The sequence below is a fragment of the Chanodichthys erythropterus genome, chromosome 5 (assembly GCF_024489055.1).
Source record: "Chanodichthys erythropterus isolate Z2021 chromosome 5, ASM2448905v1, whole genome shotgun sequence".
NCBI lineage: Eukaryota > Metazoa > Chordata > Actinopteri > Cypriniformes > Xenocyprididae > Chanodichthys > Chanodichthys erythropterus.
The window spans coordinates 13867915-13890226 of record NC_090225.1 but is presented as its reverse complement, the minus strand read 5'-3'; the positions used below and the strand labels follow the sequence as shown (position 1 = coordinate 13890226).

The 22312-nt window shown below is 36.6% G+C and overlaps 2 protein-coding genes across 15 annotated transcripts in view; both read right to left on the bottom strand.

Annotated features, from left to right (window-relative positions):
• Positions 1 to 14923, bottom strand: part of ndst2a (N-deacetylase/N-sulfotransferase (heparan glucosaminyl) 2a) — a 137971-nt gene extending 123048 nt beyond the window's left edge. For 5 of the 7 annotated variants that reach the window (XM_067386138.1, XM_067386135.1, XM_067386136.1 and 2 more), the window contains exon 1: positions 14786 to 14923. The gene's annotated coding sequence lies outside the window, so the exon portion shown is untranslated. The remainder of the gene's footprint in view (positions 1 to 14785) is intronic. The other 2 variants (XM_067386143.1, XM_067386142.1) reach the window with 2 other exon arrangements.
• A 1215-nt stretch (positions 14924 to 16138) lies between these two features.
• The window catches only part of zswim8 (zinc finger, SWIM-type containing 8), a 35853-nt gene continuing 29679 nt past the window's right edge, over positions 16139 to 22312 (bottom strand). For all 8 annotated transcript variants that reach the window (XM_067386123.1, XM_067386124.1, XM_067386129.1 and 5 more), the window contains 2 exons: positions 20253 to 20431; positions 16139 to 17697 (listed from right to left, as the gene is read on the bottom strand). In XM_067386123.1, coding sequence (XP_067242224.1) covers positions 17494 to 17697; positions 20253 to 20431 — 383 coding nt within the window. In that variant the 3' untranslated portion in view covers positions 16139 to 17493. The remainder of the gene's footprint in view (positions 17698 to 20252; positions 20432 to 22312) is intronic.

The following is a 22312-nucleotide window of genomic DNA, read 5'->3' as shown; positions in this document are numbered from 1 at the left end:
TCCAAATAGAGCTATAACCGTTTTCATATCGCAGAAAAAACAAAATATTGTCAGTTTTTTCTTAAAGTGAAACCTTTTCATTGTGGCACTCAACCCTTTTTCCCTCTAAGATCCTCAAGTGTCCAGGAGATTATTCCATACAGACCCTCACATCTCCCATTTTCTATTTTTAGAATGATGACAGAAGTGCTTAAAAAAAAAAAAAAAACATAAAAAAAAAAAACCCCAGTTTATCATGATTGGCAAGTCAAAGTCAGAACATTTTTATTCAATTATAGAAAAGTACTTTCAAAAACACAACATTTCTGAAATTAGTTAGCCAACCATTTAATATAACCTAAAAAAAATGTAGTGCTCAACAAAATTTCCTTTTCTCATTTGCAGAAAACTACATAAGTAGATGCAACAGTCAAACTGTCTTGGGATGACTAAGACATGACCAAGCTGTACAGAAAAATGATCTTTAATATCTGATGCAACATTTAATGGTGTCATTACTGAGATTACAAATTCCCTCCACTGCCATTATGCCTTTGAGAAAAGCAATTAACCCAAGATTGCTCCAGGTGGACTGTCCCTGCAATTGTTGCTCTGCAAGTCACTTTGGAAAACTAGCATTTTCTAAACAAAAGCAAATAGCTATTACAGTCCGATCACAAATATTCAAAAATGCACTTTAATAAATAAACTGAATTTAGAAAAGAACATTAAGATGTGTAACATTGTGCTGAGATTCAGTTCACCTGCACTCTTGCTTGTGTGATATAACTAAAACTTTACAGTGTTACTGACTGCTTTTCGTTTTCCATCCTTGTCAACAGTGGAAGTGAGAAAAAGTTTAAGGGGGCATTCACACAGACATGTTCTTACATTTCCTCTGCATTTTCTTGTAATTGCTGCAAAAAAATGTACTAAAATTTTAGGATGCTGTGTCAGCTTCAGATTTAAAAATTAAAGGGGTCCTATTATGCAAAATTCACTTTTGCATGGTGATTGGCTACAAATGTGTGTTGGCAGTGTGGGTACACAACCACCCTATAATGATAAAAATCCAACCACTCCTTTTTTTTAATCCCCATAAATCATAAGCAGTGTCTCAGAACAAGCCTTTTCCAGATCCCTGGCAGTGTGACATCACATTAGCCAGAGGCCCCGCCCATGAATGTTGACAGACACTGCCATTTTAACATAGACCCGCCCTAAGTGAGTTCACAGCCAGTTTACACAGCTTGCCATTGCACTGACGAGAACATCTCCCAAGCATTTTCAGGGTACCCCCAGGATCCTCCAAATGAAATTCAAGGCTTTTTAAGACCTTTTTAATACCATTTTAAATGAAATTCAATGCCAACTTCGTACCCATTCTGACAGAAGTATGAGGGGGAAAATGTCAAATCTGTATAAATTTTGAACCCTAGAAAATAATTAATTCGGCATATATTTGTATACCTATACTATAAATATTTTATTTACCATAGGCCTACTAAATGTAAACAGCAGTGTCTCTCTCATTGTTACAGAGTGTAATATAATTGTATAGGCTAATACTATGATGTAATTGATGTAATACTACTAATATACTAATATAATACTATTAATTGCAATAGTCTGGTGCAACTTCTCCTATCCAACAGGGTGCATGAAATAAAAAAAATAGTAATTTAGGAACAAAACCAGCAACACTCATAGATGCCATGGAGGGGTCAGAAATAAACAAAAAACTGAAGCTATATATATCAACTTTATTTTGCCAAAAAATAAAAATCTCTCATTGTTATTAGTTTTTAACATTTAGTGGAAGTAGGCTGTTTTCCTTTACTTCATGCTAGCTTAAATAAAATTAAAATCTTGCACTGAACAACACTGTACAGAATAAATACAACCCTTGAATACATTTGTACACTCTTCTGTTTCTTGACATGGTTGCATCGAGCGCGTTTCGGTGATTTAAAACGACGCTCGTGACTTAAAGTCGAGTGCTTTTACTGTAATTTAGTTGAGAGCGCGGCTCATGGTTGCATAGCAACGACAGACGCCACGGGAGCGAAAGCGCATTGGAAAGAAGGAAAATGCCGGCGCGGCAGCGTATGTGACGCGTACTAGAGAATAATAATTATAATAATAATAATAATTTAGCAGGCCGGATTATGTTTTATTTTTAAGATCAGTTGCGGGCCGTAAATGGCCCGCGGGCCGGCAGTTTGAGACCACTGGACTAGACTATCACAGAACGCTGACACAATCAGCTAAGTTACCCAATGATGATTTTCATTCAATCCGAGCACAGATATTGACTCGTATTACTCGTATAATACTCGTACTCGGCAGAAGTGCTTTATCCGTACCGGATACTCGTTTCAGCCGAGTATCCGGCTCATCTCTAGTAATTTATAACGGGTGCGCGAGCTTTCGCGCTTACTGCTATGACGTGGAGCGCGAGGTGCACTCAACATTACGCTGCATGAATTTTTAATTAGCCTACACTAGTAACAGTTCATTTTGTTATGGTATGAACTTAATCCTAGGAAAAGTGAAAAAATAAAAAAAAATAAAAATAAGACCTTTGTAACGAAATCCAAGACTTTGTATACCAAATTCAAGGCTATTAAGGCCTTAATTTTAGATAATCAAATTTAAGACTTTTTTAATGCTTTTAAGACCCCGCGGGTACCCTGATTTTAGGTGTTCTGTAGCTGGATAGATTAATCCACATAGCTCTCTCCATTTACTCCCTAAATCTGAGCCGCTGAAGACGAGGTGGATTAATTTTGTTTTTGAAGAAAATGCTCCCTCAATTCTATCAAAATTTGTTTATGTCTGTGCAAATCATTTCAAACCGGACTTCTTTGTGAACGAATGTCAATACAAAGGGACAATACAAAACAGTTAAAGTTGTCCAAATAAAGTCCTAAGCAATGCATATCCAATCACAAAAATAAATTTTTGTGATTGGATATACCCGTGCGACTTATGACTGGTTTTGTGGTCCAGGGTCATATATATGTAATCTTACCTGCTACTTTATTTCACTTCAGAATTATAGATCTAATGACCGTAGATAAAATAAATGCAAATTACCTTTATTTTCCAGTCTATATCCGTTCAGTCAGATTTCGTGCTGCAAAACATCCATGACACTGACAGCTGTTAACTTATCCATTTTGGCAGGTAATCATGGCCACCCGACGTGAAAACAAAAAAATAATCAATAAAGGGACAATACAAAACAGAGGTTGTGCTAAAAAGTTGTTACTCAAGGATAGATCAGTAAACTGTTCGTTATCCAGCTTACAGTCTCCAGAGCGATACTGGATACAGCAGTAATGAAAGTGAGAGCATTTTATTACAGTTCATCGGAGTTGATTTACGGATATAAAGTTTACCAGTTTTTTAAGCACCACCCCAAAAGGTCTTTATATATTTGTTTACTGTTATTTGTAATGAGTGTTTCTGTGTACTTCGCTGTGTAAGTTGATGATAATGCAAGGGAGAGAGAGAGTTTATGGATAATATTTTAATGCACACTTGCACTGTGATTTATTAAGCTCTTACAGTGATTTTCTAGAGAAAAAACAGATGCTTAATCTTTTGTGTGAAGTACAATAAATGTCATAAAACTCATTGGTAAAGTCGAACGGGGTCCGGTACAACAGGAATATTGAAAATACTATCTTAGTATAATCAGACAGTTCATCACAATTCGATACAATATTGATTCTCATAGCCAGCGATTCAATATTTTCCGATACCTCAAAAAGTTCTGTGATATGATTATGATACGATTCGATTTGACCTGATCAATATTTTGATATTTTGAGCCTATTTTACACAACCAGTGCAACCAAACTCACCAACTCACAACTGCAACCAAAATATATAACAACAATTATTTCAAAATTTCACATCCTGAACCCTGATTGGGACATCCACAAATAAAAAATTCTCACAGTAATCTAATGACAGCTTATGACACAACAACAGTCAAGAAAGTATTTTAGTTCTGTACTAAAATGTGTAAGGTCAAAAAAAATGATAAACAAGGAATACATATACACACACACATAATTAAAAGACATTTCTTTTAAATGTATAGTGCAGGTTTTTAATGAAGCAACAACATATTATAGGTAGGACAAAACAAAAGACAGGCTATTAATATTCTTTCATTGTGCAGATGTATTATGAAGGCTCTAATACAGAGCGGCACAAAGCACTTGCTCGCATCCTGTGTGCAGAATGATGCGCTTGAAGCAACACAGTCACAGCGCGCGGCACTCCTATGCGGCAGTTTATTGACTGTCCCGAGTGTCTTTCACAAGTTCTGAAAGGTAGTTTAAATGAGAATGCACGTGTTGGCGATAATGCATAGACTGATACTGTGTGAAAATGTGGAGAGTGTTAAAACAAAGGTGCCTCTATAATTAGCCCACAGGTATCGATTTTTTACGCATTGCATGAATGCATCGGATCGTTCGATACATCGATCTAATGTCTATCTATATCGATGTATTGTTACACACCTACTTAGTATTATTGTCAATAAGAAAATATTGTCATCTTGTTTTTATCCACTATATTAGTACAAACTAATATAGTAGATAAAAACAATAAAACAAGACAAATTATAACCGTAATTGAACTGAACTATACCTGTTCCATCTCCATGCAGCATATATTCGCAGTTTCTGACATTATAGTGCATACTGACTGAATCCTGACACCAGAAAATCAGCTCTTGAACCTCCACCCTCAATTCCGGAACTTTAAATTTGATAAACTAGTTTAACAGTGAAAATGCCTTTTGTCATACATTAATCATATCTTGTTCTGTAGTAATTCTTATCTCCATTTTTCAATGCTTGCTTTTACATTTTTGATTATTATTATTATTTCTTGAAAAGTTGCAGTTTTGGACACGCAAGATTTTTGCCTGATAACAATGATATGCATGTTGTTTTAACAAAAATGCAGACTTTAAAAAAAAAAAATATATATATTGCCATGCGAACTCAAGAAAATATATTATGAAACAACCACAGTACTGTGTCTCCCAAGAATTCATGCTCTTACTTTTTTTTTAGCAAAGCAACAGCAAACACTTGACGATTTCTTTCCTCTGAAGAGCATATAGACATAATATCACTTTAAAGAGGAAAGCATCCCAAAATGCTGAGTGTGTGCGAAGTCTGAGTAATAACAGTCTGTATCTCAGCAGTCAGGAAAAGTGCACAGCAATTGATTTAACTCTTGAAACATTATTCTCAATCAAATAAAACCTTATGGAAATAAAGCCTGGAAATGAAGCCGTCAGCAGGCATACAAATAAGCCGTGGGATTGTGTTACTCTTTGGGGGAAAACTAAATAACATTACCCTTATTCACAGATGAGAGAGGACCTCAACCTGTCATAAGTTTTAACAGTCGAAAATAATAATGAATCAGGGTTTTCCAAATGGAGGCTCACGAAGGGAATACAATGCTTTGGTAAATTGTGATGGAAATCTGAATGCTGAATGAATACTAAACTATAATTTAATAAAAAAAAAAAAAAAAAAAATCAACTTTTGGAAGTTAAACCACACAACTACAAAGAAACAGTCATTTGAAATCTCCAAATACGTCAATGCAGCTGCCTCACTGAGTTCAATCTCTCCACCTATTACAATGAAATGTTTAAAGAGCCACCTCGGAGGAATACCTGACCTTGAATTGAAGCGACAAGTTTAGTGAATCCAAATCAGTTCAGCTGTTGCTTGATTGCCCAAACCCAATGATTGAGGCAGTATGTTAAGAATGTTCAATGCCTTGGTGTTCTTGGCAGTAAATGCACACAGCCATACAATGTATCGAGGCGCTTCTATTGAGGTAAACATGGTCATATATATACCTTTAGAAAGCCTTTTACAAACAGAACAACAGATGTCAAATACGAAGGAAAAAAACATTTTGCATTAAGGAAGCCTTTTTAAAAGATGGACAAACAGACTACCTCTTCAAGCCAAGCATGAAGACTGAAGTGAGAGAGAGGTTTTCATCTTGAAAGAGAATCACTGCTCTTTGTAGCAGCCCCCGTGTACAAGAGCTCTTGATGGAAGGCAGAAAAACCCTGAAGAGATTAGAACAACTAATCTTCTGCTGCTACTTCAAAAATGTTGTTTTTCTGAGTCCTTTGATCTCTCATTTACAGATAATTGAATCAATCTACCATTTCTTTAACCTAAGGGGTAAAAGCATTCTAGAGGTGCACCCCCCACCCCCTTGCATCTGTTTAGACTGATTAATACTGGTCTGAGGCAGACTTTCATTAGCATGCATTTCAGATGGGACTCTACTGGGGATGATGAATCACATTTATACAGGTATATGATGATTTTGTTATGGTATTAGTTTGAATTCACAATATATTCACAATATATTTCACAGCATGTAAGTAAAAAAAAAAAAAATGCTGCTTAGCGGCGTTAAAGCCACAACATACAGTGCCGACAGTCAGATAGATGGAAGTGCTACAGGTAGTGACACTTTTCCCCTCCCTATGATTTTTTTTTCCTTAGATGTGTGATAAGATTGGATAGCGGCACAGCACAGGATGGATCACTTGAGTGAGCTGCTGGACAGCACAGTGCAAACCGCTAAACCTGTGCAACCCATTTGACTTCTGTGAATGTTCTACTTTTAAGCCCTATTGAAGAAGTCAAACATCTCAAACAGCTGGACAACTTGACATTCAAAACAGAGGGGGAAAAAACTGACCTTGCCAAGAATTTTTAACTGAACTGAATCAACACTGAATTGACTTGAGCTGAATAATGACACTATTTTCTTCTGTAGAGCTGCTTGAGAGCAGAATTTGAATTTGCCTCATATTTGATGAAGTTTGCATCGATTGTTTTGTTTTATTCCTGTTTATTATGGTAATGCTGTATTAAAACATTCTGTATTGTATAAAGCATTAAATTAAGGTTACTTGACTTTGTAGTGGGAAAAAGATTCTTTAGATTAAACCGTTCTTCACACTAAGAATGAAAATGTTGCATTATATCCAACTATATTAAAATGTACATTTAAAAAATATATAAATTCACTTATATTCTCTATATTTCAATGCAAAAAAAAAACCAAAAACAAAAAAAGAATGTTTTATTTTTCTATTTTCAACCCATCTTGTGATATGGTAAAATGGGCCAAATCAAAGTTCATCTCATCACAGGCCCACCATAGACCCTGGTTTGGGTATCTCTGCAAAGCAAAAAACAAAAAACAAAAAAAACAAAAAAACACAATTTTTATGAGTGATAGTAAAGTCAGACTATTTTAATTAGCTGTGTTAGTTAAATGTGTTAAGTTAGCTTGACTTCCAATAGCACTCTGAAGTAGAGTTGTCAAAAGTACCGACTTCGGTACCAAGTTGGTACTGAAATTTTAAAAATGTGATGCTTTGAGCGTTATTGAGCCGATTCGTAAACACCTCTGATTGGCCGTTGTGTTCACGCGCTCATCAGATATGTCTGTGATTGGCTACAATGGTCAACACATGGGAGCGTTGGGAATTTTAAAGCGTTTTGAAAGTGGGAGCATTTGAAAGCAGACGTCGATCAGCGTACTGGTCCGTGATAGACGCCTACTTTCAAACGCTACCGTGTGTATCTGTGTAAGCGCTCTGTGAAGAGCATCATTGATGACTATTTACAATGTTTTTGAAGAGTTGATCATTGAAGCTAATCACAGACATATCCAATTGTGCAACTGAACAATTGCCAATCAGGTGTTTACGAATCCGTTCAACAGTGCTCAAAGCATCACATTTTTTTAAATTTCAGTACCGATTTGGTACCAAAGTCGATAATTTTGACAACTCTGAAGATAAAAACTTTGTGCCAAAAGAAAAAGGTATCCCAGATTTTATATCCTATAAAACAAAGCACAAATAAATATGTAATAATCATGTAAATAAACCAACTCATGCATGTATGCTATGTATGTGGGGCTTGTGAGCTATTAAAGAGACCACTTAAACCCAAGAAAAAGCCTAGGAGAAAGTATTTTAACATTAAAAATTTACTATAAATTACACACTATAATGTTTCTAGCAGTGATTCAACCACCAGAGACATAGACCGTTTGGACATCACCTATCTGACCAAGGCTTCTCTCCAAAAGAGCAGCTTGATAACGTGTGTCCAGCACAAGCAATTCAGAAAGGCATTCCTGATTATCAAGTTTAAATGAAATGCCACATACCCACCTCACCTATGAATCAGCACCAGGAGAATGAGGCTTACATTCAGAAGAAGAGAATTGTGCTTACCCTGCACGGATATTAATTTAGTCACTGCCAATCTTATCCCTGGAGAAACTTCAAGAATAAAATAAACATTCAAAAAGGCGATGCAATTTTTTTTGTAATCTACAGCTACGCAGAGAGATAGATCGAGTTAGAAAGAGACATAATATCTTGTGGCATGTAGAAAAAATCCATCTAATGGGGTTCAAACCAGGTGAGATTTACTGGCAAATGGCAGATAAACAGAAACACATAAGGGAAAACGGGGGGGATCATGCAACTGTTTTCGAGAGGTGTGCAAACAGAGGAAGAGAAAGAGTACTCAGAAAACCTGTAGCCTTAATAAAAAATTTTTTAAAAAAGCTTTCGACAAGACATCTGATCAAGCTAACAAATCCATATTTACACTGAAACTATAACAAATAAAGTGAACTTTAATTTAGATCTGATCAGCAAATGTATATCTAAAATAATTCTTAATAGACCTCAGTATTATCACTTATCTGAGTCTACTCCAGTGAAAGAGCCACAATCTCCCACTCTTAAATTATAACCATTTATAATTCATCATCTACTAGATAAAAGAGATTGCTCTCTTCAATGCCATAACCTGTGAAGATAACACAAAGCTAATTGAAGCCCCACAGGCTTGCAGATGAAGGATGCTTATATCTCTGCTGGGCTGGCAATCAGCTCAAAACTGATCTGATATTAAACTAGCATACCATTAATACTTGCACCTCTTGACCCCTGCCAAGAAGCGATCCCTGCAGCATCCCTTTTTATTAATAACAAGAGCCATTTAGGCTCAGCATACAGATCTGCTGTTAAAAAGTAGAGAAACACGGGATGACCGCCCGTTCGCATCTGCCTCTTGACTAAGTGAAGTGAGGGCTAAAAGAGGCTCTGCATGGGTACATGAAGCCGACTATTTCAGCACACCGCTCTGGGCTTGTTCTCAGGGCTTCGATCGGCCAGCCCAATCAAAGCTACAACCGGAGTTTTTCAAGCATAGATACCAAACTGACAACTGAAGACTGCCAGTGATGTCTTGGTAGCTTGTATGTTAAGAAAACAAACACCAACACAAAATCAGATTGTGTTGGGCAATGTCTACCAAATTGGCATCAGACGATGTCTACAGTAGGGCTGGACGATATGGCCAAAATTTATATCACGATATAATTCTTAATTTCGGTCGATACGATATAATTCCGATATCGATATGAACTATATAATAGCCTCAGAAAAACTGCCAAGAATGGCCACAACGTCTGAAAAATGAATTTGCCAAATCTATGAAATCTCTTCCTATAAAACTATATAATATTTAAGAAATAAAAACAGTACAAATAAATTTATGTACAGCTTTTATTTGTATTTAGCCTTCATACAAACATAAAAAATAAACATAAGACTCACTCACTTTTGTAATATTAATATCTTTAACATTAAACTATAACGTAGGCTGATTTTATTATCCTTAATATAGATTAAAACAAAAGTGCTTCAGCCAAGACAAAGATTGTGAAAAGTAAAAACAGAAAAAAAACAGTGAGAAACAACAAAAACACATTGCTGGGCCAGGAACATTGTTGAGTGTTGATGACACTAGGGGTGCAATGGTTCAAATTGCTCATGGTTCGGTTCGTATCACGGTTTTAGGGTCACGGTTTTGGTACAGTTCGGTATGTGCTATTAGCACGTACCGAAACCGTGACCCTAAAAATAAGACTACTGTCAAATAAAAATAAAGAAAATAAGAACAAACGATCAAACTACAAGCAAATAAGCACATCACAAATAAGTACAATAAAGCAAATATTCAAATAAAATAAACAGTGCTTTTCAGGTTTTCAGGTATCTAACAGCAGTTTTCAGGTACAGAATGGATAAAGTAATCATATATAAAATAACACTGCATATTATCTTTACTGTATAAAATAAATAGTATTAATCATTATTGAAGTTACAAAAACTATTCAGTCAAGAGCAGTGTGTGATTTCTTTGTTATTTGTTGTTTGATTTAACATTAAAACAGGCAGCAGGAATAGTTGTTTTCCCTTTAAGACATGCACGATCCAGTAGCTCCATATACTGTTACACATGCGATGTCTTTCTCTACTGTTATACGTTCACTTAAGACATAACCGACTATGTTTGCTAGGATACTCGCCAAGACGGGCATGTTGACTTAATTTTTGTATGAATTTGTCCTCCGAAGCGCAAGACTTGAAAGAGAAGTCAGTATTTGCGCGCTGACTGAAATAAGCGTGTGCGCGCGTCGGATGAGCGCACACAAATCTTCTCACAGCGCGTGCGAGTTCTCTTTTGCGTCTTGTTCTTGGTTTAAATCAGCAAAGCTTAAATGAGTTTAGTTTAAACAGATAGCAGCATCGTGTGCTGTTCAGGTCTCACCTGCGCTCGCGCTATCAACACCCGGGTGATGACGGCGTAAATGACTGGACATTAGAGCATACGGCACTAGCTGTTAACAGTTTACAAAGAATGACTGTTTTGTCCACGCTTTCTGATTATCGTTGTTGTAACGTTTTGTGCATCCATCGACTGAAACATACATTATCTGAACTCTGTCTGTTTTCCACGTTGCTATTTTAAACAAACCATATTAACCAATAGATACGCTGATGGCAGCGTGTCTCTGTGGTGTACGTCATCACGCAAATAGCCAATCGCGTTCTGCTCTTTCTAACGGCTGCGCCTCAAGTAAGTGAGAAATGTTGTAATGTATATATCGAAATACCGGAAATGTGTTTAAAAATCATATCATCGTTATCGAAAAAAATTATATCGCGATATATATTGATATTGAATTATTGTCCAGCCCTAGTCTACAGTGAGAAAAAGTGAGTAAGAGAAAATGCACACGGAGCTGAAAGGGCTTGAATTAAGTGCGTTTGGCTTTAGATAAAACTACTAGAGGATATAGCGCTGAAATATCATTACCACAAACGCACTGCTGTTTAGTCACACTGCTTACTTCAACTAGAAACAGTAAAATGGTGCTACCGTTCTGTCTCACGGTCCAGATGGAAACATGCTGGGGTCCAGATACAGACTGTAATCCCCATTTGAATATCAGTGGTTTAGTTCATACAAAACATGTAATAGCCTATACTTCATTTGGTGTATTTTGCACATTAAATATTTATATTTAATTAAATTTTGGTAATTTAACTGTTTTGAATGTGAATTGTATTGTGATCGGGAACCATCACAGATTGGTGGGGGGGCATAGTCAGTCATCGGCAATAGTCTATCGGGCCAACCCTACTACTGGAGTAATCCAGCGGCCTTAGTCATTATCATTCCAATGCTGAAACACTTCTTGTTTTAACACTTACAGCCAATTAGAGCTGCAGAATTCTGGATAAAATGAGAATCATGATTTTTTTGGTTTCAAATAGAGATTCTGAATATACAACCAAACAAAATAACATGTAATTTACTAGAGGTTCTGACAAAATATAAATTGCTGACTCTAAGGCCACGTTCACACTGTCAGTTTTTGGGATTGACAACTTCATTTACTTACAGGTGTGAGTCTTGAAATGTCTCTAGTTGTTCTAGTTGTCAACTAGTTGTCCAGTCCTGTTTCATTCACACAGCGCAAATATTCCAAGAATGGGGTTGTGAGTCCTGAAAATTTACAGGTGCGGGTTCGGTTATAGAATGCGGTTGTCACTCCCAGAAATGACCATACTGTGTGTGAACGTAACCGTATTAAGGACTCAAATACAGGACTGACAACCATATTCTACTGCTGTGCGAACGTGGCCTAATTGCTGGAAAATGTTTGAATGAATTATTTAAAAAATGGTTTTGAATGAACTCAATGACTCATTACTTGATTAATTGTTTCATTGCTGGATGAATCAGTGTTTTTGAACAAATCTTTTAAATGAATGATTCAATGACAAATACATTTTTTAACAGTCAGTTGTCACCACCTAGTGGAATTAGATGTAATTGATTCAACTGTTATTTGACGTGCCAAGTTCGATTCAAAAGGTAGTTTGCGCTATTTGATTGTTATATCTCCTTTCTTCTGTGAAATGTGAGTATTTGTAACACAGAAATAACTAATGTGTGATTCAAAACGGCTCTCTCTGGCTCTGGCAGCATGAACACAGATTTGAATGTTCCGGTATGATTTTGTCAAAGGTTTAATAGATGCGGGAGAATCGTTGTCATTAATAAAGTAAGATCGTGTGGGTGCTTGAATCGAGATCTTTTTACGATTAATCGTGCAGCTCTACAGCCAATTCTGGATTCATATAATTACTGGTGTTGTTATTGCTATTATTACTCCTGGTGTCCTCAAGACCATTGGTTTGGAGAAGAACCCTTCATCTCCTCATGCATTCCTTGAGTGCTTCCTTCATTGCATGGCTCGATCAAACTGTACAATTCCCTCTGTGTCGACATCCCTCTCTGATTTCCCAGCACCGCACAGGACCTGACTCAGCTCCCTGAAGATTAAACGGACTAAAAAAAAAAAAAATCAGATCCCCTATTTTCTGTTCTGTTCTTTAGTGGAAAGTGACAGAAGACTCGGTGGACTGCACTGCAGTAAAAGCACTTTTGCATTATCAATGCAAATAAAAGGTGTATTTCATGAATAGAACGAGGTTATCATCTAACACTGACATGACAAAAGCATTCATATGATTATAAAGTAACAGACTTAGTTGCAAGTTCAGTTAACCATTCTTTCTAAAGGTCATTCTGAACAACCAGTGAGTGAGTAATACTATAGGCATGCAATTAAGATACAGGAGTGAAATTAATACTAGCTTTAGGGAGATGAGGCGAAAGAAAAGAGCCTGGTCATTTGAAGTCATTAATCTAATGGGATTCTGGGTTCTTCGCTGGCTCTATTGAAACATAATCCAAGTCTTGTCCCACTTTCAGAGTTTTTTTTCTTTTTCTCGTAACACCCAAAAAAACTCTCAGCATGAGAGCCACCCCAGGCCCAACACTCATTTGCAAATTATCACAGATATTTATAATGTTCTTGGGACAGAACCAAACTCATCTTTAACTCACAATTCAATGCTAATTGGGTCATGGACTTGGGAACAGAGCAAAATGAGTTATGGGTGATGTCATGGCATATATTTGTCCTGTTTTAAACTTTTACAGCACAGCCTGCATGAGAATCAGAAAGAGAAAAGAAGACAAACACAAGCTCAAGAGCAGTATAATGGCTGTAAAAATCTTGATTTTACACTCATCACACTACTTGATCTGTGAGTCTTCATACCAATATTTACAACATTGCCTCAGGATGAAGAAAATCATTTTATGCTCATTCATAAAAACGTCTCTAAATTCCTTGTGGGCACAAAAGGACAAGCCAAGGAGTGTGTTGAGTTTGAAAGCTACATGATGAATCAAGTATGACTGAATCACTTAAGTTACTGAGATAATTTTAATTTATCCGATTTCATCCTTTTTTCATAATTCAATATTCATATAGACGAACACATGATGTAATAAGTGTTGTGTATATATGCTACACAAACATATAAGGTTTTTTTTGGAAAGCTGACATGTACTTATAATGAAATGTGCATATCTTAATTCGATTTAATAAAACGTAGATAATGTTGTTTTGCGTCAACAACCCACAAATACACATTCTTAACGCAAGATCAAAATATCCAAACAAACCTTCATGCAGACAAATGACTAAAACACCTAAAATTTTAAAATATAAATCCAAGAGCATATTCTGCTAACAGCTAGAGCAACACGCACTGAATTATCATTTTAAAGAGATTTTCGACAGGAACACAGCTGTGCAGTACAGTCTGACACGAGATATTCTTGACTCACCTATAAAAGAGAACAGAGCATTGACTGAAGTCCATGCAAAATTCATTACTGCCCAAAACGAGTCTCCATGGCATGAGCTGGCAGAGCTGCTCGGATTTTCCAATGGACTGCGTAAAGGTAGCAAAGCAGACTCAATCTACCCATAAAGTCTTACAGAAACGCATGCATTTAAAAGCAACAAGCATCCCGCTTTGCTATTGTCCCAGCTGCTCTGCAACTCAAACTTACACACGCTCACATTGATACTACACATTACGACCGTGTAAAGAGCAGGAAAGCTCTAGGCTGTTTATATGTATAGATACTAATATATTTTTAACACTTACTGGGCGTATAAATGAAAATCACTGACTATACCAAACTTCCACTAAACTGCAAAACTCAACTCCACCGCACCTCAAATAGTCTCTTCTGGAACTAAACGCAGTTTTTATACAAACAACAGAGCTTTGCGAGGATTAAATTTAAGATAAATCCTTGTTTGCGCAAACTAAAAGGAGTTTGAAATTAAAACATGTTTATAAGGCGCTTCTCTGATTTTCTTCAGAACGAGGTTAGCGCGGCTAGCCGTAGCATTTCTTCAGTTCTGAAAAGGCAAAACTGCGCTTGTTTTGAAGAAAACACAAAACACGACTCACCGATACAATTTTCTTTGATACAGCTATCCGTAAGTGATCCTCAAAGGTTTACCAAGTTTAAAAAATGAGAGGTGAACTCAAACTCTCGTTGACAGCATCACTCTCTGAGCCGCCATCTTCACTCAGCTATGATGCTGCTGTTGGCTCGAGACGCTCTACCTACCGAAAACTCTGGAACAAACCAAATCATTCCGTCCGATGGGGGAGGGACCTTCGGTAACTCACAATTTCGCATAACATTATCTGAAAGTATTGTTAGAAGTGAAGCTCAAGTTGGATGTGTTGAAATCTGTTAACTAAAATTTTGGAGTGCTTACAGCAATATTTACTGGTTAAAACATTTGAAGGATAAATCCATTGAATTAAAACCCCCGCACTGTGGTCAAATGTAAGAGACTTGTTTCCAACAGAGTGCACCTCCGAACAGATTTTTTTTTTTTTCAGGTAGAGGCACAAACAAGGACCGGTGTGAGATTATCGTGCATTATTTTAACACATTTGTTTTTAAACACATCTACCTGAACTTTCTGTAAAGTGATTTGGAAACACTGGATTTTATAAGTTTAAACAAGTATAGTTTATCATTAAGACTCAAATCCTCAAAACCTTTAATTTGGCACCAAAACTACTTGCGTGATCGAATAAACAAAACTTTTGAACATCAGGTCCTTTTATAAAAGAATCGGAATCCCCGATAGACCATTAAATCACAGCAGTCAATATTTAACTTTCTAGCGCCCCCAGGCGATGAAAACCTCCTTAGTGCAACGTTGATTCCTGCAATTCAAGATAATTTTAATGAGGTGTATTTCTGACACTTGTTTTGAAACTTATCAGATTTATCCATATAAACTACCGTTCAAAAGTTTGAGATCAGTACGTTTTTAGTCGTTTTTTTCTTTGAAAGAAATATTATTCAGCGGGGACACATTAAATTAATCAAGTTACAGTAATTTGTTACAAAATATTTCTATTTTAATCAAATGCTGTTCTTTTTAACTTAATGAATCTTGAAAAAAAAAAAAAAAATTAGTTTTCACAACGTTATAAGCAGCACCACTGTTTTCAACATAGATAAGAAATGAGCACCAAATCAAAATATTAGAATGATTTCTGAATGTGACATTGAAGACTGCTGAAAATTCAGCTTTTCCATCAGGAATTACATTGTAAAATATATTTAAATGTACATTTTTAAATTGTAATATTTCATAATATTTTTTTAGTGTTTTTGATATTAAAAAACAAAAACAAATGCAGTCTTTGTGAACACAGGAACTTACCAACCCCAAACTTTTGATCGGTGCTGTATATAACAGTTAGAACAACAGACAGAGATAAACTCAATTAGTGTTTTGATTTATCTTTATTAAGTAAACTCTACATTTTTAATATTGCTTTGTTCCAATTTAGTTTCTCTTTTCTCCATTTATTCTAGATTACATCCTCCTGCAATCAGAACAGTTTACATATTTATATGTATTTATATAGATTTTTTTGTTTTTTGTTTTTTCCAACCAAGCTACACTTGAAGAATACAAAAATATCACAGTACATTTTCTACGCAGTCACTCTCCACTAGTGAGTTCCAAAGCTGGGGCCGATGCTGGAAACATGGGAATCTGGCAGTGACGTTTATTGACCACTCTACTACGCTAGAATGAGGGGAGCAATTAACCCATTTTAAAATGAGAACAAAACAAGATTGTGTGGGTCGACTAAATCTTGAAATATGAAATTGCAACGTCTACTAACGGCATATGGCAAATGACTTGTCCAGTAGCTGGATTTCGGATATAAAAGAACCCAATTTAAAGACAGAAAGCCTGAATTGTTTTGGACTTAAGTCACCGCTGATGTCTAGAATTAAAGCTGTGTAATCTGGTCCAGCCAGACTTCTCTGTTCCAGCACTCAAGCCACCAACATCTGACCGGAAAAAGGAACTCACAGAGCAGTCAGTAATAACATTCTTCCATTCCTCATCCTGCTCTTTGCAGACACACCATACTATACAAAAGATAAAACAAAACATTAAAGAATCCTCACCCGTACTTTGATTATTGTTTCATAATAAATGTCTCTTTTATTCTTTTAACAAAGTTTTGTTTGATTTTCCTCATTTTTAAACTGCCATCCACTATCCAGCGTTGAAATCCTTAATGACCGGTGGAGGCTCCGTTCTCCAGGGTAGAGGAATGTTGCAGTTTGAGTCTGACATTTAGTGGTTTTGTTCAAACGTGAACCAAACATCAACATAGCAAGTGAAAACCTTTGTCCCCTTATCAACCACCTAAATGAACTCAGGGGATCACAAAACAGAAATCAGTGAATGAAAGATGTTAGGACACATAGATAAAACATATATAGCCATCAAGTTACTTGACTGAACACACCAAAAAAGAACAAAAAAACAAAAAAAAAAAGCTCAGACAACACTGGGATCAACAACTCGACGAAGGAGGGACCCGCTGACTGGAGTAATTCACTTGCTCCAGTATCTCTGTACCACGTTCTCATGACTTCAGGGCCTGAAGGACTAAATTTTCAGTCACGTGAGTGGGCTTGTACAGGAAGTTGGCATGGCTACACTTCCTATCAAGGGGAACTGCGTGTCAGATTGAGCTGTGTTAGTGGTCTGGGGGGGGGGGGGGGGGGGATATAGCAGCAGGAGATTGGGCGTCTCTGTCCCCGCTGGTCTCTAGAGCAGTCATGGTGAGAAGGTGGCCATCTCCAACGAGATCCGCTGCCATAGTTCTTTTGTCTGTTTGCCCCTCTTCAGATTCTGCAGCACATCGTTGAACTGCATCATGCCAACTGGTGTCAGGCAAAACGCCCCGCGAGCACTTCGGATGATGTTCACAAAGTCGTCATAGTCCGCGGGAGTCAGATGGATCAGCCTGTGGTGGATATACTGGGGGAAAAAAAATTGAAATTAGCAGGGAGGACATGAATTCTGTTCCAAAGTTATTTTTGTTTTGCATTTTAATAGTATTTTTGAAATGTAATTTCAGTTTAGTTTCATTTGGTTTCAACAATAGTTGTTAGGTAAAGTTTAGTTTTTCAATCATTATGAATAGCAGTTAGCAAGCCTTATATAATGTAATGCTTCTGAGTGAAACATACAATGCTCTTAAGGGGGATATGTTGATGAAGAAACTATGAGATGGGAGAAAAAATTATGTTAATGCTTTTGCATTCACTCACAAAATGTTTGCGTTCACCCGATAAACTGTAAATACATTTATAATTTTACATAAGATATCCATTTAAGGATACATTTACACAACAATGATATGGTTAAAACTGAAAACTTTTTCCTTTGAGTTTTCCACATACAGACGACACCATTGTCAAAACGACCCACATTCACACAAATCTGTGAAAACGACTACAAACGCTCTATTCTGCTGGCTGGCCATTAGATGGAGATGAAACTCTGATCTCCCCTCGAAGCTCCGACAGTCCTCAGAGAAGCTGACAGTCACAACTGTCGATCATGACGACACGCCCCGTTTCTATAGCATCAAGTTGATAGCTAAAATCAAACTTATCACAAAAACTGACAATTTATTATATATCAGCATGATAACTACCTTAAATGACCAAAACCATCTTTCGGAAAATTTTATTTGAAGCATAATTTATTTTTTTGTTTTGACTCCAGTCCCGTTCGTTTGCATGGAGAGGGCGAGGTTTATGACCTGTACTGCATCCAGCCACTAGGGGGCGATCAAAGAGCCCGAAGCTTCACTTTTCAGGACGTATGAGACCGTTTTCAAAAACTTGCACTTTGAAACCCGTTTTCAAACATTTGCGTTTTCAGGCCACCAAAACGCCGTTGTCGTGTAAATAAACAGCCAAAACGCAAAAACATTGTTCCGTTTTTAGTTGAAAACGGTGTCGTCTAAACGGCTCCTAAAATAAATGCTGTTCTTAAGAACTTTTTCAAAAAAAAATTAGCTGGGTTTCCACAAAAATATTAAACATTAAACATTATAAATCAGTTTTGCTATAGTATGCAAACTTTCTCAGGGGAACGCAAAAGTTCTAGTCATGGAAAAAAAAAAAAAAGATATGGAAAGAAAAATTATATTTAAATGCTTTTGCGTTTGTTTATTTGTTTCTTGGAGGAAATAATCTTCACTGATCGAAAAGTTGCCATTTTATTTTACAAATACAGGTAATAGATACACAGTGTGCAGATTTCCTTTATTTTCATCTATTGTTGCCATGTCCTTTTTTTTATGGTGTCATGGGCTATTTTTCCTAGCAGAAGCTTTAAGCTAATCTATGAAACAAAATAATTTAACTAAACTTAAATCAATATTTAATGTACATGTATTAATTTAGCAAGTAGATACAAGAATATTTTAATGAATAAATAAACTAAATAATTCATGATGCTTCATTTTGAGGGTTTTGAGTGTAGTTTCTAGCTCTTAATTTGTTTACATATCTTTTTTTTGATATCCCTGTGGTTAAACGTGCGACACGACAAATTCATAAATATTCCTGCTACTGGATGGCACTAACCTGAACCCGTTTTAATAAAATGTAAACAGGTTATGAAGCATCATGTCCCTGGATGTTTATAGGGACACGCAGCATATGGAGAGCATTTCCCACCAGCGACGTACGAAATGACTCAGTGACAGTCTGGGTAGGTTTCTGCTTGAGTAAAGCCTCTCGGTCCCTCATCTCATTATCCACGCATGGAGAGAGTGGATTAGAGCTGGCACTGTCTCCCTTTCACATTTACCCAGCATTCATTTGCAAAGATTTACAGTGGCAGACATATGGTACAGTCTCCCTTGATCTGGGCGTTTTAAAATATAAGGCCACAAAAGCGCAATGGCCACTTGCGTACACAACCACGTTGTTTGCCCATGCAACAACGTGAAACCTCTTTGAATTAGCAAAATAAAGACTCTGATCCGGCTAGCAGGTAACTGCAAGAGCGTGTCTCTGTGTGTGAGGCAGAGATAGCATGTGTGTGTGCCTTCTCTAGGAAGCAGCTCTTGGCTTTGGGCTGTCACAGTGTGTTTGATGCTCTCTCATCAGTATGCTCCATCCTGTGAACAGACTCAGGCTTCCCTCTCTAGCTTTAACACTCGAGAATTGTTCATGCACAATTTATATTCAGTGTGGGCGACAATGCCGTCACAATCCAGCCTTGGCACCACTCGAATGCTCTAAAACCCTACTCAAATTCTCCACTTAAAACTTGAAACTAAGTCTAACTAATATGAAAACGAACTTTGAGATGGTTGCACCGCATTCAATACAAAATGTCAGCTGTGACGGATCATCTCATGTGTTAAGAGTGTAATTTTGGATCATCATCATCATCATCATCATCATCGTACAGATTTATTTCAGGATTTCATCCCATTAGGGATGTTATTAGTAGTAATGTCAGTGTGATTAGCTCCCCAGGCTGAATCTTAGGGATTTGTGAATCTGTACCTGTAAGTAGGCCTGCTGGCAGCGCTGCACGAGCTGGTGGAAGGCAGGAGTGCGGAGGTGTGCGTGGATATGTGCAGGGTTTAACCTCTGCAGAGCCTCCATAATGATCTCCTGCAGGACAAACGGACTAAGAACACCTTTGGCTGCCCCCACACAAAACTGGTACACGTGGTTCACACCTGAGGAGAGAGGCAGAGGGAAGAGGATAAGGAAACATACAGAGACAAAATTAACATCTAATACATGCATTAATATGTTCTTTTAACTTTTTTAATTCTTAAAAAGTTTCCAATTTTTTAATTTATGATTCTGCTTTATAATTTACTAATATTTAATTATACATTAATTATTTCTAATAATAATGATTTATAGTTTATTCATATTTAAAGTGCCCCTATTATGCTATTTTAATGGCTCCTAATTTTGTTTTAAATTTTTTTTGTCTCCTACAACAGGTTTACATGCATCCAAGGTCAAAAAACACCAGAATTTTATCATAATATGCATTTCCATGTAATCATTTCTTAAAGAGTCTGAAAATGGTTAGTTTGAAGATTCAGTCTCTCTAAATCCCTCATTTCCATAAGTCTACTCTACTCTGATTGGTCTTACAGCCCAGTCTGTTGTGATTTGTCTAACGCTTACAGCATGTGTCGGAAACAAAACGCCTATTACCATATTTGAATTTCAGCTCTGGAGGCTTCCTCAGCACTTGAATACACAGTTATAGGAAAAATGGCATCGGGTTTTCTGTACCAATCCAGAGTAAGTCCTCAGCCTTTTGAAGTGCATGCAAAACGGATTTGCAGTGCTGAAAAAAGCGTCTTTTCGCTATGTCGACAACACGAACCAAAGTCTTCCAGGCCTCGGCTACAACAACAGCGTTTGAGGGATCAAAGTAGACATTGTTCGCAGGCTGCCAATGAAGACCATAGGCTGGCATTATGCAAATTTGTTACATTGTCATGTAGGATGGAATTGCTGATGATCCGTTTCAGCGGTTTAGAATCGATTCTTACTTTTAAGAGAAAATAAAATTTGTTGTGCACTTTGATCGCAGACCTTTTACATTCACAAACGGCTATATTAGTACAAAACACTGTAAATATACAACCATTTACAACTTTGCTTGTTCTGTTTCTCTTTTTTCATATACATAAAATCCAATGAGCCTAAACGTCCAAAACAGAATGTTATCACAGCTATAGCATCACACCTCGTTAATGTTTAAAAAAGATAATTTGCATGAATAACTAAATAATAAATCAAACCCAGATGGGTTGCTTTATAGAGGTCAAGTAATTTTAATTCTTTATGTGGTGAAATTTATTTATCATCGAACCTCTACAAGTGAAATATCAGTAAAACACAATTGGTAGAAGTGTTAATGCAAACAAATTTGGAGGACTGCATCTTTAGATTATGCCCATAAATTGTGAGGAAAGCTGTTTTATAATTTAATTAATATTATATTGTTGCATTTCCTGTGTACTTTGAGAAAATCTAGAACAAAGAGTCCAAGTTTTTACTGAAAAGGCCCAAAAATGAGACTTGATTGAGGGCCGTGGGCCGAACCATTATATCCAACTATGTAATAATAATAATCTCTACATTTTAATGCAAAAATAAAACAACAATAAAAATGTTAAAACAAAAAGATAAATTAAAAATAAAGATTTGTTTTAACTTAATTACACTAAGGCTTCTTATTTCGTTTTCTTGGAACTGCAAACATTAGCAAAATTGTGCCATTAAATATTCAGATTAATTAACAGCCCTCTAATTTAATTTGTTGAGCTGCATTTCAAGTTTTCTGACATTCAGTATTTAAAAGCAACTGGGATGTTTCACTACTACCATTTGTGTTTATGATGTTTCCAAGAAAGTATTACAATGCAAGACCAGAGAGTATCTGGAGCAAAAAGTGGGATTTTTAAAAGTCAGAAGTGGTGTTGGTGGAGTGATAACGGAGGGGAAATTGCTGTCAGTCTATGCACAAACCAGTTTGAGTATTTAACCCAGAATATCCCTTTAAAAGGAAGCATATGGTGGTCCATGTC